At 37.0% G+C, this 14,489-nt stretch overlaps 1 protein-coding gene and 1 long non-coding RNA gene across 2 annotated transcripts; one reads left to right on the top strand and one right to left on the bottom strand.

Annotated features, from left to right (window-relative positions):
• The first annotated feature begins 4,356 nt into the window (after positions 1–4,356).
• Positions 4,357–5,838, top strand: LOC145229892 (uncharacterized). Its single transcript, XR_013860504.1, has 3 exons — positions 4,357–4,458; positions 4,515–4,751; positions 5,306–5,838. It is a non-coding gene; the product is annotated as an uncharacterized LOC145229892 (long non-coding RNA).
• Positions 5,551–14,238, bottom strand: LOC145229891 (uncharacterized). Its single transcript, XM_080095232.1, has 8 exons — positions 13,338–14,238; positions 11,719–11,877; positions 11,020–11,139; positions 9,542–9,634; positions 8,870–8,989; positions 8,532–8,621; positions 6,239–8,474; positions 5,551–5,763 (listed from the first exon to the last, which is right to left on the bottom strand). The coding sequence occupies exons 1-7, from the start codon at positions 13,402–13,404 to the stop codon at positions 7,264–7,266; spliced, it is 1,860 nt and encodes a 619-aa protein (XP_079951358.1). The 5' UTR covers positions 13,405–14,238; the 3' UTR covers positions 5,551–5,763; positions 6,239–7,263.
• Positions 14,239–14,489: the final 251 nt, after the last annotated feature.

Raw genomic sequence — 14,489 nt, 5'->3', positions numbered from 1 at the left:
TGATGTTGAAGACACTCCATTCCGACTTGATCTCATATATGACGATATACCAGCAGTCTTGTATACAGTAAGAATGCTGCCAGCGTCTATCGATACAACTTGAAAAATCAGTTTCCACAAAACCTTATTCAACATGCAAGGAGTGTCACAAAAGAATTGAAATGTCATCCACTAAAGACCCGTTTACACTATGCTTAGTGGCGCCTTACCTAACCTTGCCTTGCGACCACTTCCGTTTACACTGCGGTTTTCGGTGCATACCTTAGTTTGTTAAATGAAATGCTCGACGACATTTTCAGCTTACAACAACTGTCGATGACCAGAAATCACATTTATTGTTGCAGATATTTTAGATTTGAAAAAGCTGTGTATAATTCTAAATTAAATAATATTTTGTTGGTAATCATGATTTTGTATCTTGGTAATCGCACAGAATTGAAAATAGTTTTGCATAAATGACACAAGACGTCAAGCCTGTACAATAGGTCGATACAGCATTTGAAAAAATAAAAGCGTCAACAATTGAAGAAATTTTACCCAAAATGCATGTTTTGCTCTACATTTTACCTGTATTTTTAGATAATATAGAATTACAAACTGTGAAAACTACAAGTCGCAGTGTCAATTATTTAACGGCCTAATCAAGTAGGTCTCTTTGAAATTACCTGAATACAGCCCACTGTGAATAGCAGCGACACAAATGCTTCCATAAGCGTAAAACTCAGTACCACACAATTGCCCTGCTGAAGCTGATGCACATCCTTGCGGACAACGGACTTTGGGTGACTTCATCGGTTAAACTTGAGAAGGAAGTTCCGCAGGAAACTGTAGGTTTGTCAAGTAAAACAGGTAAATTATCAGGCACCTTACAACATAAATCAAACACCCTGCCCGGCACCCTTTAAATAACTGTGCAGTTCCAAAGCTATTCCTATGAATGACAGGTTTTAAGAAACGAAACATGATTTATATGCGAGGAAACTAAACATGATTGAGATAAACACAGATTTGGACAAACTTCTTAATAATACAGCATATTAAACGGACACTTTTTATTGCAATGAAAATCTACAAGAAAACATACTTACTAGACACTGTTGAAATGCAGGAACCAGCACAAAACAACAAAATCAAAACAAAATACTTTCCCAACATAATGCAATCTAAACTTTTACCAAACAACTGAATCTCAAAACGCAATGTATATATTTGATATAGCTACAAAAAGTTCAATATCAAGGCCTGATGTTGTTTTTACAAACAAGAGGAAGTGCTCAGATCAGAGGATGTACTGCATTTAATAGGCACCTACATGGTTTTGTACAACATACAGGATGCAATTCAAATTCACTAAATCGTTTTTAGCAAATTTCACTAAAATGGTGTGAAAATGTTGTGACATCGTTTCAGTTTTGATCACGGAAAACCGTAAGTTTTTTTTCGGTGTGGTACAAGTGCATAGCTAGGACAAATAAAGCACCGTAAAGTTGTTCTTTGATTTAACACCGCCCCGCTGTAATGTGCATCTAATGTTTCAAGATTGATTGGGCACATTTTTTTTTTATAATTGTGAAGATGTTAGGAAAGTCATCAAATCATAATACGCCAGGCCTATTAAAGGCTATTAAAATAAAAAAGTTCGGTTTCGGCCGAATTTTCAAAAAAGTTCGGGCCGAAACCGAAACATTGGAAAACAACGGATTCGGCCGAAATGTTTCGGCCAACCGAAACTTCGGTGCATCACTAGTTTTAATCATCAGAAATTGGTATCGCACAATTCTTCTATCAGGAATGTAAAACTTAGACCGAGTATTTACTTTCAAAGCTGTATGTGTTTTTGGATGTTCCACATGATGTTGAAGACACTCCATTCCGACTTGATCTCATATATGACGATATACCAGCAGTCTTGTATACAGTAAGAATGCTGCCAGCGTCTATCGATACAACTTGAAAAATCAGTTTCCACAAAACCTTATTCAACATGCAAGGAGTGTCACAAAAGAATTGAAATGTCATCCACTAAAGGCCCGTTTACACTATGCTTAGTGGCGCCTTACCTAACCTTGCCTTGCGACCACTTCCGTTTACACTGCGGTTTTCGGTGCATACCTTAGTTTGTTAAATGAAATGCTCGACGACATTTTCAGCTTACAACAACTGTCGATGACCAGAAATCACATTTATTGTTGCAGATATTTTAGATTTGAAAAAGCTGTGTATAATTCTAAATTAAATAATATTTTGTTGGTAATCATGATTTTGTATCTTGGTAATCGCACAGAATTGAAAATAGTTTTGCATAAACGACACAAGACGTCAAGCCTGTACAATAGTTCGATACAGCATTTGAAAAAATAAAAGCGTCAACAATTGAAGAAATTTTACCCAAAACGCATGTTTTGCTCTACATTTTACCTGTATTTTTAGATAATATAGAATTACAAACTGTGAAAACTACAAGTCGCAGTGTCAATTATTTAACGGCCTAATCAAGTAGGTCTCTTTGAAATTACCTGAATACAGCCCACTGTGAATAGCAGCGACACAAATGCTTCCATAAGCGTAAAACTCAGTCCCACACAATTGCCCTGCTGAAGCTGATGCACATCCTTGCGGACAACGGACTTGGGTGACTTCATCGGTTAAACTTGAGAAGGGAGTTCCGCAGGAAACTGTAGATTCGTCAAGTAAAACAGGTAAATTATCAGGCACCTTACAACATAAATCAAACACCCTGCCTGGCACCCTTTAAATAATTGTGCAGTTCCAAAGCTATTCCTATGAATGACAGGTTTTAAGAAACGAAACATGATTTATATGCGAGGAAACTAAACATGATTGAGATAAACACAGATTTGGACAAACTTCTTAATAATACAGCATATCAAACGGACACTTTTTATTGCAATGAAAATCTACAAGAAAACATACTTACTAGACACTGTTGAAATGCAGGAACCAGCACAAAACAACAAAATCAAAACAAAATACTTTCCCAACATAATGTCAAGGCCTGATGTTGTTTTTACAAACAAGAGGAAGTGCTTAGATCAGAGGATGTACTGCATTTAATAGGCACCTACATGGTTTTGTACAACATACAGGATGCAATTCAAATTCACTAAATCGTTTTTAGCAAATTTCACTAAAATGGTGTGAAAATGTTGTGACATCGTTTCAGTTTTGATCACGGAAAACCTTAAGTTTTTTTCGGTGTGGTACAAGTGCATAGCTAGGACAAATAAAGCACCGTAAAGTTGTTCTTTGATTTAACACCGCCCCGCTGTGATGTGCATCTAATGTTTCAAGATTGATTGGGCACATTTTTTTTATAATTGTGAAGATGTTAGGAAAGTCATCAAATCATAATACGCCAGGCCTATTAAAGGCGTTGTACCGAATCAGCCAAGTATTCCGCTATGACAAGAAAAATTTAACCTGCGGTGAAATTCTAACCCGCGACAGGAGTCTTTCCGGAACTCGCACTCTACCAACTGAGCTACACAGGCCCAGTGGAGAAACCGCTGAAAGTCGAATCACAAGCGCCGTTGTCTGCCTTGTGTGCTGAACATGTCAGCTTCGTAGTAGAGGATCGCCCGTTTGGCCATGTCAGCTAAGATGAATCCATACTGGGATCAGTCCTGAAGCGTCGATGCAGATCAGCGATATCAGAAGAGCTTTGAGTGTGCTTTTTTGTGAAATTTTATCCTGATTGTAGCATCATCGAGGCCCGCTCAAATCAACCCAACTTCCAGTTGCTAGTTATCACCCAAGACAACTACTTCATCGCATTTTTTACACAAACTACATTTAAAACATTTCCGTTGCGCCACTTACCAGAAATTAGAAGGTCTGTGATGTGAGTTTCTGTGTTTGTAGCTCTAACCGGGTTGTTATAGATTTTTTGTATCTTTTTATCAGTTTTACACAAATGTTTCTCTGATGAGCAGAATTTGTAAATTTTTTTTGGACATAACGAAGACAATTAGTCACTTTAAAGGGCCCCGGCAGCGGCGATGTGACTTTTTCTACATTGTATCCAATTAGAATTGCCATACTTCAGGGATTCCGAATCACTAATTTTTTTGTCCTATGATTTGTCGTTTTCGAGATATTCAATCAAACAATGAGCTCTCGAGTGACACCTTGGTTTAAAACGCAGCACCGATTGTTACGTCACCTCGTACCAACTTCTAACAACGGACCTACGCGATCCTGGCAACCAGCAAAAAAAGGCTCCAGCAACCACGCAAGGGGTTAACTTTAGACCCCAATATCTCGCGAACCAAACGAAGCAGAACAAAAAACTTTTAACACACGTAGGTTAACAACGGCGGTGGTCAGCTGTTGTTTTACCCTTGATGCGTACATTTTTTTACTGTTTACAACTGATAAAATTAACGTAGACACTTAGTTGACAGTTAAGGAATATATAACAACTGTTTGCTTAAAAAGGTAGGTGTTTTGTTGTTAACAAAAGGTATTTTTCACGTAACAGTATTATATTGTAGGTGTTTATGTACTAACTGTGTGGTAATGGAGGAGAGCAAATCATGCGTTTGTTGCCATGAAATTAGTAAGTGTAACAGCAGTTAGCCAAGTTCAACGAATATTCTGAGTCGAATCTGCTTTGTATAAATGCACATCCTGGATTTAAATATATGTCTCAACGTGTATGCATTACAACCAGCATATTATCGATTTAAACGTCAATTCGGAAATCATGATGAGGGTAACACCCGTCACGAGTAAGTTTTACTGTACCAACTACTAACATGCAATATGCCACCAGCTACCTCTATCAAAGTATATGTAAAACACAAGTAGTCCAACCCATTGTTACGCGATAGAGCCGCATGGACGCCATTTTGTGTCCAAATTAATACAGCAGGTATAGGGAAAAACACATAAATTGTCTGATTTTTACAAACTGGTGGGATTTAACGCGAGTTTGATAGGCAAAATCGAATAAAACTTTTGGGTTCTAACATTTGAGCGTGATAATGCACGCTGAACGCAAATATTTAAAGTTTACATGAAAAATAAGCGGCCAAATTTACATGAAAAACAGCAATTTAGCTTTTAATATTACGGTGAAATGTTAGAACTCGAAATTTTCATTCAATTTGGCGAATCAAATTCGCGTCTATGCTCTCCAGTTTGTAAAAATCAGACAATTTATGTGTTATTTTTCTCTACCAACAGTATCATTTTGGACACAAAATGGCTACATAGGCTTTATTGCGTAACAATAGGTTGGACAACTTGTGTTTTATATAGACTTTGACCTCTATGTATTCAGGCTTTACAGATATACTGCCTACAGAAAATTTGTTGAATGGTGCTGGGGAAGACTTCAGAGTTACGTTGACTGACAGCCACTTGTCAACTATAAGTTGTGAATTCCCTTGTGACGTTGCTGCACAACAAAACATGTGGTTGCATATGCTTTTCACCCAAGGCCCCAACTCTTTGCAATAGGCTTTGTTAGAAAGTGCTGTCAGTTTCTTTTGGATTCTAAATTCAAAACCATAAACACAAATATACTGGTGTATGCTCATCTTTTATTTCTATCATACTTGTAGCTACATGCCAAACATAATGTTTTGTTTCTGACGATTCTTCACTAATGTATTTAATGATTTGTGGATGCCTGTCAGTCACAAAGGCTTTAATAAGCAATCCTTTGGTTGTGATGCTTTCAATGCATCCCAAGAATCCTTCTTTTTCCATAGGATTGCTGTTTGCCACTTCATTGCCCTAGAAAATATTATGAAATTACCAACTGAATACCTGAACAAGGTTAATAGCAACAATTTTATTGTTGCAAAGATCCATCATTGTGTATGTACCAAATTTAGCTGAGTGTCCAGGGAAATCTGCAGTTAATTTGCTTCTGGTACACCATTTACGAATTCCTGACTTTTCCACTTATTTGCAAGTGAAACAATTTTTTTTATGGTGGGTACTGTGGCACCTTGACATTTCGGGCAAATTTTAAAGAGGTGAAGAAGTTTTCTTTTACACACAATGTATTTTGGTTCATAGCTTAGATTGGGTGGTTCCCTACATGAAAATGTATTGATATTATCACACCTTTTTTTCATAACCACACTTTTTTGTTATTACCAAGTAAATGGCATGACAATAAACTAAATTAATAGCACATAATGGTAATATTGAAGACTATAATGTTAAATGAGATTATGTCAGAAAAACATTAACTAAAGCATACCATACGCCTTTCTTGCAGCTGCCCTCATTGCCATTTCTTGCTGAAGAAGAATGTTCTCATAAATGCATGGAATGGCATTTGGCTTTAACACCACAACTTTGCCATACCCCTGTCATACTGCAATTTATTTGTGAAACATTCATCTGTGAAATGTAGGCTACAAAGAAAACTGCATTTTGTTGGTCCCTTCCACTTTCTCTTCACATTAACAAATTTAATCCAAGCTGGCCGCAATCGCTTTATACCTGGAAAGCGAAAAAGTGTCATATTGCTGGCCTTTTGATTTCCTCTCGAATAGCAACCATACACAGAACACACTGCAGGCATTTTTGCAAACTCGAGTATAAAAATGAAAACAATTTTATTAAACACCAAAATACCTAAACTGACTAACGTAATTGGCGTCGCAAAATGTTATACAACCACCGACTACAAACAAGCTCCAAACCAAGTTGGTACGAGGTGACGTCAAATGACGTTTGAGCAAAGTGACAAATATCCGCAAGGTGTCAATGTTTTTAGATTTGAAACGTAAATATTTGACTAGTAGCTTCGATTTTTGTGGTTTTAAACCTGGAATCGTGTTCATAAAAATACGACAAACAACATATTAAAAAATAATTTGCCGGTGCCGGGGCTCTATGATGCGAAAATGTTGTGTTGAGTGAAATTTGCGGTGTGCAATCACAAAAATAATCGCTACATTATTTATTTGTCGAATTTTACTGTGTTTTAAATGGTTCCAATATTGGGGCAAATGCACAAAGCTGGGTTATTTTTACCTTTATTACAAATGGGCAATTGTATTTGGTGTGCAGTTAATTTGTAAGTACTGTTTATGCAATTGAATAAAATTGGTTTAACCTTGGCATGCTTAATTGTTGAAAGTAGCCACTTACAGACCACAGTAAACTAGGTCGAGAAAAGGTGAATAACTTGATTCCATAACCGATTACCCCAAACAATGTTTCCTTCCACAAATTACTGTATATTGTGACAAATCTATGACTTTGTTGATTGTTACTTTACTTTGACCTTTCACCTCGTCCCCTTTTTCTATTACTCTGTCTTCCGCGGTGTTGGCTGTCACGCTGGTTGGGACCATTATTACCAGCCGGCCTTCGACTCTGCCTGTTTCTTTTGTCGTCTTGTCCTCGTTCACGCTGTTTCTTCTCGCCTCCCTGGGACCTTATATTCGGTCTTTCGCCTCGTTGATTATCTGCTCTTCGACCTTGTTTTCTAACTAGTTGGTTGTTTTTCTCGGTTGGTCTTGGGCCTTGTCTGCTGTTCCTGTCACCACGAGGTGATCGTTGGTCTTGTTCACTGTTGTCCTCACCATCATTTGGTCTTTGACGTGGTTGACTGTTTTTTCTACTTGGTCTCCGCCCTTGCCTGTTGTTTTGATTTTCTACATTTCGTTCTTGTTGACTGACATAATCATTCTCTGATCTTTCTCCTTGTTGAGTGTCACCATCATTATCTGGTCTCCCTCCATGCTGGTCGTCACCATCGTCGTCTTGTTCTTCCAGGTTGTCACCATCGTCGTCTGATTCTTCATGGTTGTCACCATCGTCGTCTGGTTCTTCCAGGTTGTCACCATCGTCGTCTGATTCTTCATGGTTGTCACCATCGTCGTCTGGTTCTTCCAGGTTGTCACCATCGCCGCCTGATTCTTCATGGTTGTCACCATCGTCGTCTGGTCCTTCCAGGTTGTCACCATCGTCGTCTGGTTCTTCATGGTTATCACCATCGTCGTCTGGTTCTTCATGGTTGTCACCATCGTCATCTGGTTCTTGTTGTTTGTCACCATCATCATCTGATTCTTCATGGTTGTCACCATCGTCGTCTGGTTCTTCCAGGTTGTCACCATCGTCGTCTGGTTCTTCATGGTTGTCACCATCATCGTCTGGTTCTTTTTGGTTGTCACCACCATCGCTTGGTTCTTGCTGGTTGTCACTACCATTGTCTGGTCTTTCTCTTTGCTGGTTGTCACCACCATGTGGTTCTTGTTGGTTGTCACGATAATCATCGCCTGGTCTTTCTCCTTGCTGGTTGTCACCATCATCGTGTGGTTTTTGCTGGCTGTCACCATCATCGTTTGGTTCTTGCTGGTTGTTACCATTAACGTCTGTTTTTTCTCCGTGTTGATCACCACCATCATTATCGGGTCTTCGGTTTTGCAGGTTAGTTCCGTTATTTAGCGTCCGTTTAGTTCCATTAGGTGTGTTTTGTCCTTCTTAAAACGCAATGAGGATTACATTATCATCTACACTTCCATTTATTCCATTCTTACCAACACCAATTGAACCATCGCCATCCCTTTGAACACCAGCTTTTGAAATATTGCGCACAACATCGTCACTTATAGGTGATTTTCCTGGATCTTTACAAAAATACCAAAACAGTTTGTATTAATTTTAAACTACGTACAATACCGCTTCTATGCTGTTATTGCTGAATTACAGTTTTAATGTTGTAGAAATGAATTGAAACAAAACTGCCAAAAATGTGTAGAGAGCATAGCCTACACTGACGTTCGGATCATCGCTGGTTTCATTACCAGTTTAAGACAAAGAAATAATTAATACATTCTTTTAACAGACGAATAATAAAATATCAAGTACGACTTACTCTTTGATGTTTGGCACAAATATCCCTCGAAATCAGGAAGACATGCACAATAAAACCCGTTGATGATGTCAACGCAGCTTCCACCGTTCAAACACCTGTTTACCATGCAGTCGTCGATTGCTGAATGGAAATCGTTAGTTGAAACATTGTTTTACTACAACATTGACTTACTAACTTTGATGGGCCACACACTTAACTATGAAATGAGCAAACAGGTTCGTAACCATTTAAGTAGAAAAATTGAAGCTCTATAGGTCCTTTACAAGCCGGAACATCATTCAACATCAAATAGCAATAACAAAACAAGAGAGCAGAACATAACAGTAACCTACCTACTTGGCTTGGGTTAAGAAAAGTTTTCTCAAATTCTGTCTCTTAATTTTTAGATATACAGTAAGCCTCAGTTAATCCGGACCTGTTTGGACCTAAAAAATTGTCCGAATTAGGCAAGGATAGGGAATAGGGATTACCCGATGTCGATTAGTTCAAGTCTTGTTACATTACAAATCATTTGTATACCTCAAGTTTTCACCCAACTAAGAAACCGAAAGCCGTCCGTTAAGACTTCGAACCAAAAGTAAACAAAAAAGGACAAAATGCATCATAGTATCGTGAACTGTGTTTTATTTATCTTTACAATTGTAATCAAAGGTAATGTTGTAGCAAACTTACTATCAGTGGTCAGTTCCGCACAGGATGATTGCGAACCATCTTCTGCTGCACAAATCTCCGAGCGAGTGTAGAAATAAGTATTGACATCACTCCCTGCAACGTTTTAATACAATGTTTCTTGCTAAATTGCCTCTGAGAATAGGCCACGCTATACTTCTACAATTCAAAGGGGAATCGACATTTTTAATGCACGGTAGGTCCTTTATAGCAGTGCTCCGCAACCGGTGTGCCGCGGCACACTGGTGTGCCGCCGCAAAACAGTAACTTTTTGTTTCAAATTTGTTTTTGTGTATTTAAATATTATAGCAAATGATACAGTTCACAACACCAAACTGAAGCTACACTACTCACTACACATTCGTGTTTTATTACGTCATAATATACTTTACAATGGCTCAATGCAGGGGTCTCAAAACACGCGGCCTGGTGTTGCCCCAATAGGGTTTTTGTGCCGCCCGCGAACTAACTTTTAAATTTTAGGTATTTACCTCAGGTGGAATACCCAGTCAGACCACTGATTTTAAGAAACAATCATTTTTTATTAGTAATGGCTAGAAATGAAAATAGTTCCTACTGTTGTAAATCAGCAATTCCAATTGTTGCGTCAAATGTTCCAATTGTTTCGGCATTGTATGCCATTGTTTTCATACATAGTAGTTTATTGCACTAGGCATTTTTACTTTGCTACACCGTATATTTGTTTCTTGTTTATTGTATTACAAATGTTTTATGTACATTATATGGCATAAACGCAAAACATTTTCAAGGACATACTATTTTTTGTTCATATTACTTTTACAAAAAAAGTTCCAATAGTACGGCCTTTTCCAAACGTAAAAAATGTTTTTGGCCCTCAAAGAAGTTTAAGACCCCTGGCTTACCGTATTTTACGGACCATAAGGCGCAATCTAAATCCTTTTTTTTCCTCATAAATTGATCGTGCGCCTTATAAGCCGGTGCGCCTAATGTATGGATCAAGTAGTGCTTAATTGCCTAGGCTACACTCAAAACCAGTACCGATACTATCATTATATAAATAAACCACCGTCTTACACAAAAACTACGGTAAACGCAACTACCAACTGTGATATTCAGAGCTTTATGAGCTTTATACGGGACTTTACTGAGCTTTATACGGTAACCCATACTCCTTAAAATACGTTGCGTTCTATAGTCCGGTGCGCCTTATGTATGAACAAAAAACTAATCAAAGCAATTTATTGACAGTGCGCCTTATCATCGGGTGCGCTTTATGGTCCGTAAAATACGGTAATGCTTTTTTAGGCTTTCAAAAATTCAAATCGCACTTTTTGGTTCGGGTGTGCCGCCGAACATTTAAAGCTTGTGTGGTGCGACTTGCGTGAAAAAAGGTTGCGGAGCACTGCTTTATAGCATCTGAATTTATTTGGGGTCAGGCCCCGTTCGTGGTACCTTACAACTATTCTATCAGAAATATAAAACTTAGACCGAGTATTTACTTTCAAAGCTGTATGTGTTGCTGGATGTTCCACACGATGTTGAAGACACTCCATTCCGACTTGATCCCATATATGACGATATACCAGCAGTCTTGTATACAGTAAGAATGCTGCCAGCGTCTATCGATACAACTTGAAAAATCAGTTTCCACAAAACCTTATTCAACATGCAAGGAGTGACACAAAAGAATTGAAATGTCATCCACTAAAGGCCCGTTTACACTATGCTTAGTGGCGCCTTACCTAACCTTGCCTTGCGACCACTTCCGTTTACACTGCGGTTTTCGGTGCATACCTTAGTTTGTTAAATGAAATGCTCGACGACATTTTCAGCTTACAACAACTGTCGATGACCAGAAATCACATTTATTGTTACAGATATTTTAGATTTGAAAAAGCTGTGTATAATTCTAAATTAAATAATATTTTGTTAGTAATCATGATTTTGTATCTTGGTAATCGCACAGAATTGAAAATAGTTTTGCATAAATGACACAAGACGTCAAGCCTGTACAATAGGTCGATACAGCATTTGAAAAAACAAAAGCGTCAACAATTGAAGAAATTTTACCCAAAACGCATGTTTTGCTCTACATTTTACCTGTATTTTTAGATAATATAGAATTACAAGCTGTGAAAACTACAAGTCGCAGTGTCAATTATTTAACGGCCAAATCAAGTAGGTCTCTTTGAAATTACCTGAATACAGCCCACTGTGAATAGCAGCGACACAAATGCTTCCATAAGCGTAAAACTCAGTCCCACACAATTGCCCTGCTGAAGCTGATGCACATCCTTGCGGACAACGGACTTGGGTGACTTCATCGGTTAAACTTGAGAAGGAAGTTCCGCAGGAAACTGTAGATTCGTCAAATAAAACAGATAAATTATCAGGCACCTTACAACATAAATCAAACACCCTGCCCGGCACCCTTTAAATAATTGTGCAGTTCCAAACCTATTCCTATGAATGACAGGTTTTAAGAAACGAAACATGATTTATATGCGAGGAAACTAAACATGATTGAGATAAACACAGATTTGGACAAACTTTTTAATAATACAGCATATTAAACGGACACTTTTTATTGCAATGAAAACACTGGCCAACATAATTTTTGGTGTCTTTAATGTTAAAACTGATATTGACTAATTTTGGGGTGCTGATTTCAAAAATCATTACGGTTTTCTTCAATCAGATCAACTTTTTAAGTTATTTACAAAATCAAAATTTATGACCATATTGATTCAATGACTTGAAAATCATGCTTTTATGTGTTTGTTAAAGTTTTGTTACATTATACACATTAATTTCCTACAGTCCAGTCAGTTTCATAGCATGAATATGCGTTCTATGCTTATGCTCTGTCTAAAAATGGTTGGTGCAGGCTAGCGGTAACTTTAAACTATATATACGTGTTTTATGGAGTGATTTTCAGACTAGTAAAGCAAGGTGGTAAAACTAAAATTAATAGTGGCTAGGTCATATATAAGGTGTGGCATGAATTACCAAGATGTTTTATGCTACATTACTGGTGAATACCCATACAACACAACTAAAAAGAAAAAAAAAGATCTGTATCAAATGTGCACATCTTGCACACTTCGATGTGGCTTTAGGGGTTTAGGACAAGCAATGGGCTCCACTTACCTAATGTTGACTGGAATATTGCAGTTAAGAACAAAAACAGTAGAGAGGGACTGAAATTATTAGAAAGAGTACATAACTAAGTTATTAAGCGGTCTGAAAAATGAGTATAAAGCTACACTTCCTTTAAAACGTAGGGGATATAAATGATGAAAATTAAGCTGAAAGGTTCCAACAGGATATCAGTAAAACGAAACGTGTCAGGGAAGAGGGAATAATGTGGTTCTGGCTAACTGCTGTTGGTCAATTAAACAGGACGATATTGCTGCCAGTCAGTTCCGAAAGTTACCAAAGTACATGTGTAGACCTATACCTGATAACTTACAAATTGTAAAAAAAAATTTGTTTTTTTGTGTGTTGAATTTTGTTTGTCAGGAGTGTCCACCTGTTACATTTAAAATTAAATTCGAAATTATGTTCTTGCAGCAACGTTAATTCCAAATAAAATACTCAAAACCAGTTTCACTATAGTGTATAGCCTACATAAGTTATAGATTGTTTTTCAAACATGGATGTACCATAACAGGAAAACTAGACGTGATACAGATAAACCAATTGCATTTTTGAAATCAATGCACTAGAATTAGTCAAAATCAGTTAAAACATTACAGACACCAGTAAAAAAATATTTTTTTGTTGCCCAGTGAAATCTACAACAAAACATACTTACTAGACACTGTTGAAATGCAGGAACCAGCACAAAACAATAAAATCAAAACAAAATACTTTCCCAACATAATGCAATCTAAACTTTTACCAAACAACTGAATCTCAAAACGCAATGTATATATTTGATATAGCTACAAAAAGTTCAATATCAAGGCCTGATGTTGTTTTTACAAACAAGAGGAAGTGCTTATATCAGAGGAAGTACTGCATTGAATAGGAACCTACATGGTTTTGCACAACATACAGGATGCAATTCAAATTCACTAAATCGTTTTTAGCAAATTTCACTAAAATGGTGTGAAAATGTTGTGTTAAGTTTACTGAAACAAACCATAATGTAATTTTTTTCTTGTTACAACATTTGTAGCTTGATGATAACAGTTCTGACAATCGAGTTTATAACATTGTTTTTCCCAATATGTTTTTATCTTGTAAAGTTAAAATTTATCTTTAGATTTTTGAACAACTTTAGTTTAACACATATAATAAAAATTATCATGATCCATATTACATCCAAGCATGTTATATTTATCTCCTAATAAAAATAGAATTTGTTAATGCTGACCTAAACTCCATGAAAAATGCACTATTGCAAGTCATATCTTATGTCATTTTCAAATGAAATCAAAAACCCAAGCAGCAAGTATAACCAGTAAAAAAGCAAGAGAACAGAACAGCTCTGTTCTCTACCTTGGACAAAAATGACATAAGATATGACTTGCAATAAAGGACTAATCCCATTAAAGTAAGTTTTAAACTACACAGATAAATGCAGTGAGTCTCTGGCAATGACGTCTTCCTTAAATAAAGAATAAACCTAAACTAAAAACATTTACGTGAAATGGGAGCAAAATTTGGTGCGCAATAAAAGTGCATTTTCGTTATTTCGCATTCAGCACGATTTGACTTTGCCGCGCAACTTGGAAAATGGCGCCCACTGTAATTTACAGGACATGCACAGTCACTTAATTTCTTAAAATGATTTTTGGGTATTTTATACACGGTAGCTTTCCTACATCTTGGTTTCAATAATTGTGTTTAATAGACTACTGTGTATGTAGATTAAGATTATCGTGTAGTCCTATTCAGGTTAAAATCGTGAAATTTTAAACGAAACAAAAGCAAAAAACGTTTGGTGAGAGTCAGTGAATTT

Source organism: Phallusia mammillata, chromosome 5 (genome assembly GCF_965637545.1).
Source record: "Phallusia mammillata chromosome 5, kaPhaMamm4.hap1.1, whole genome shotgun sequence".
Lineage (NCBI taxonomy): Eukaryota > Metazoa > Chordata > Ascidiacea > Phlebobranchia > Ascidiidae > Phallusia > Phallusia mammillata.
The sequence above is the reverse complement of the archived record's forward strand: the minus strand, read 5'-3'. Positions and strand labels throughout refer to the sequence as shown.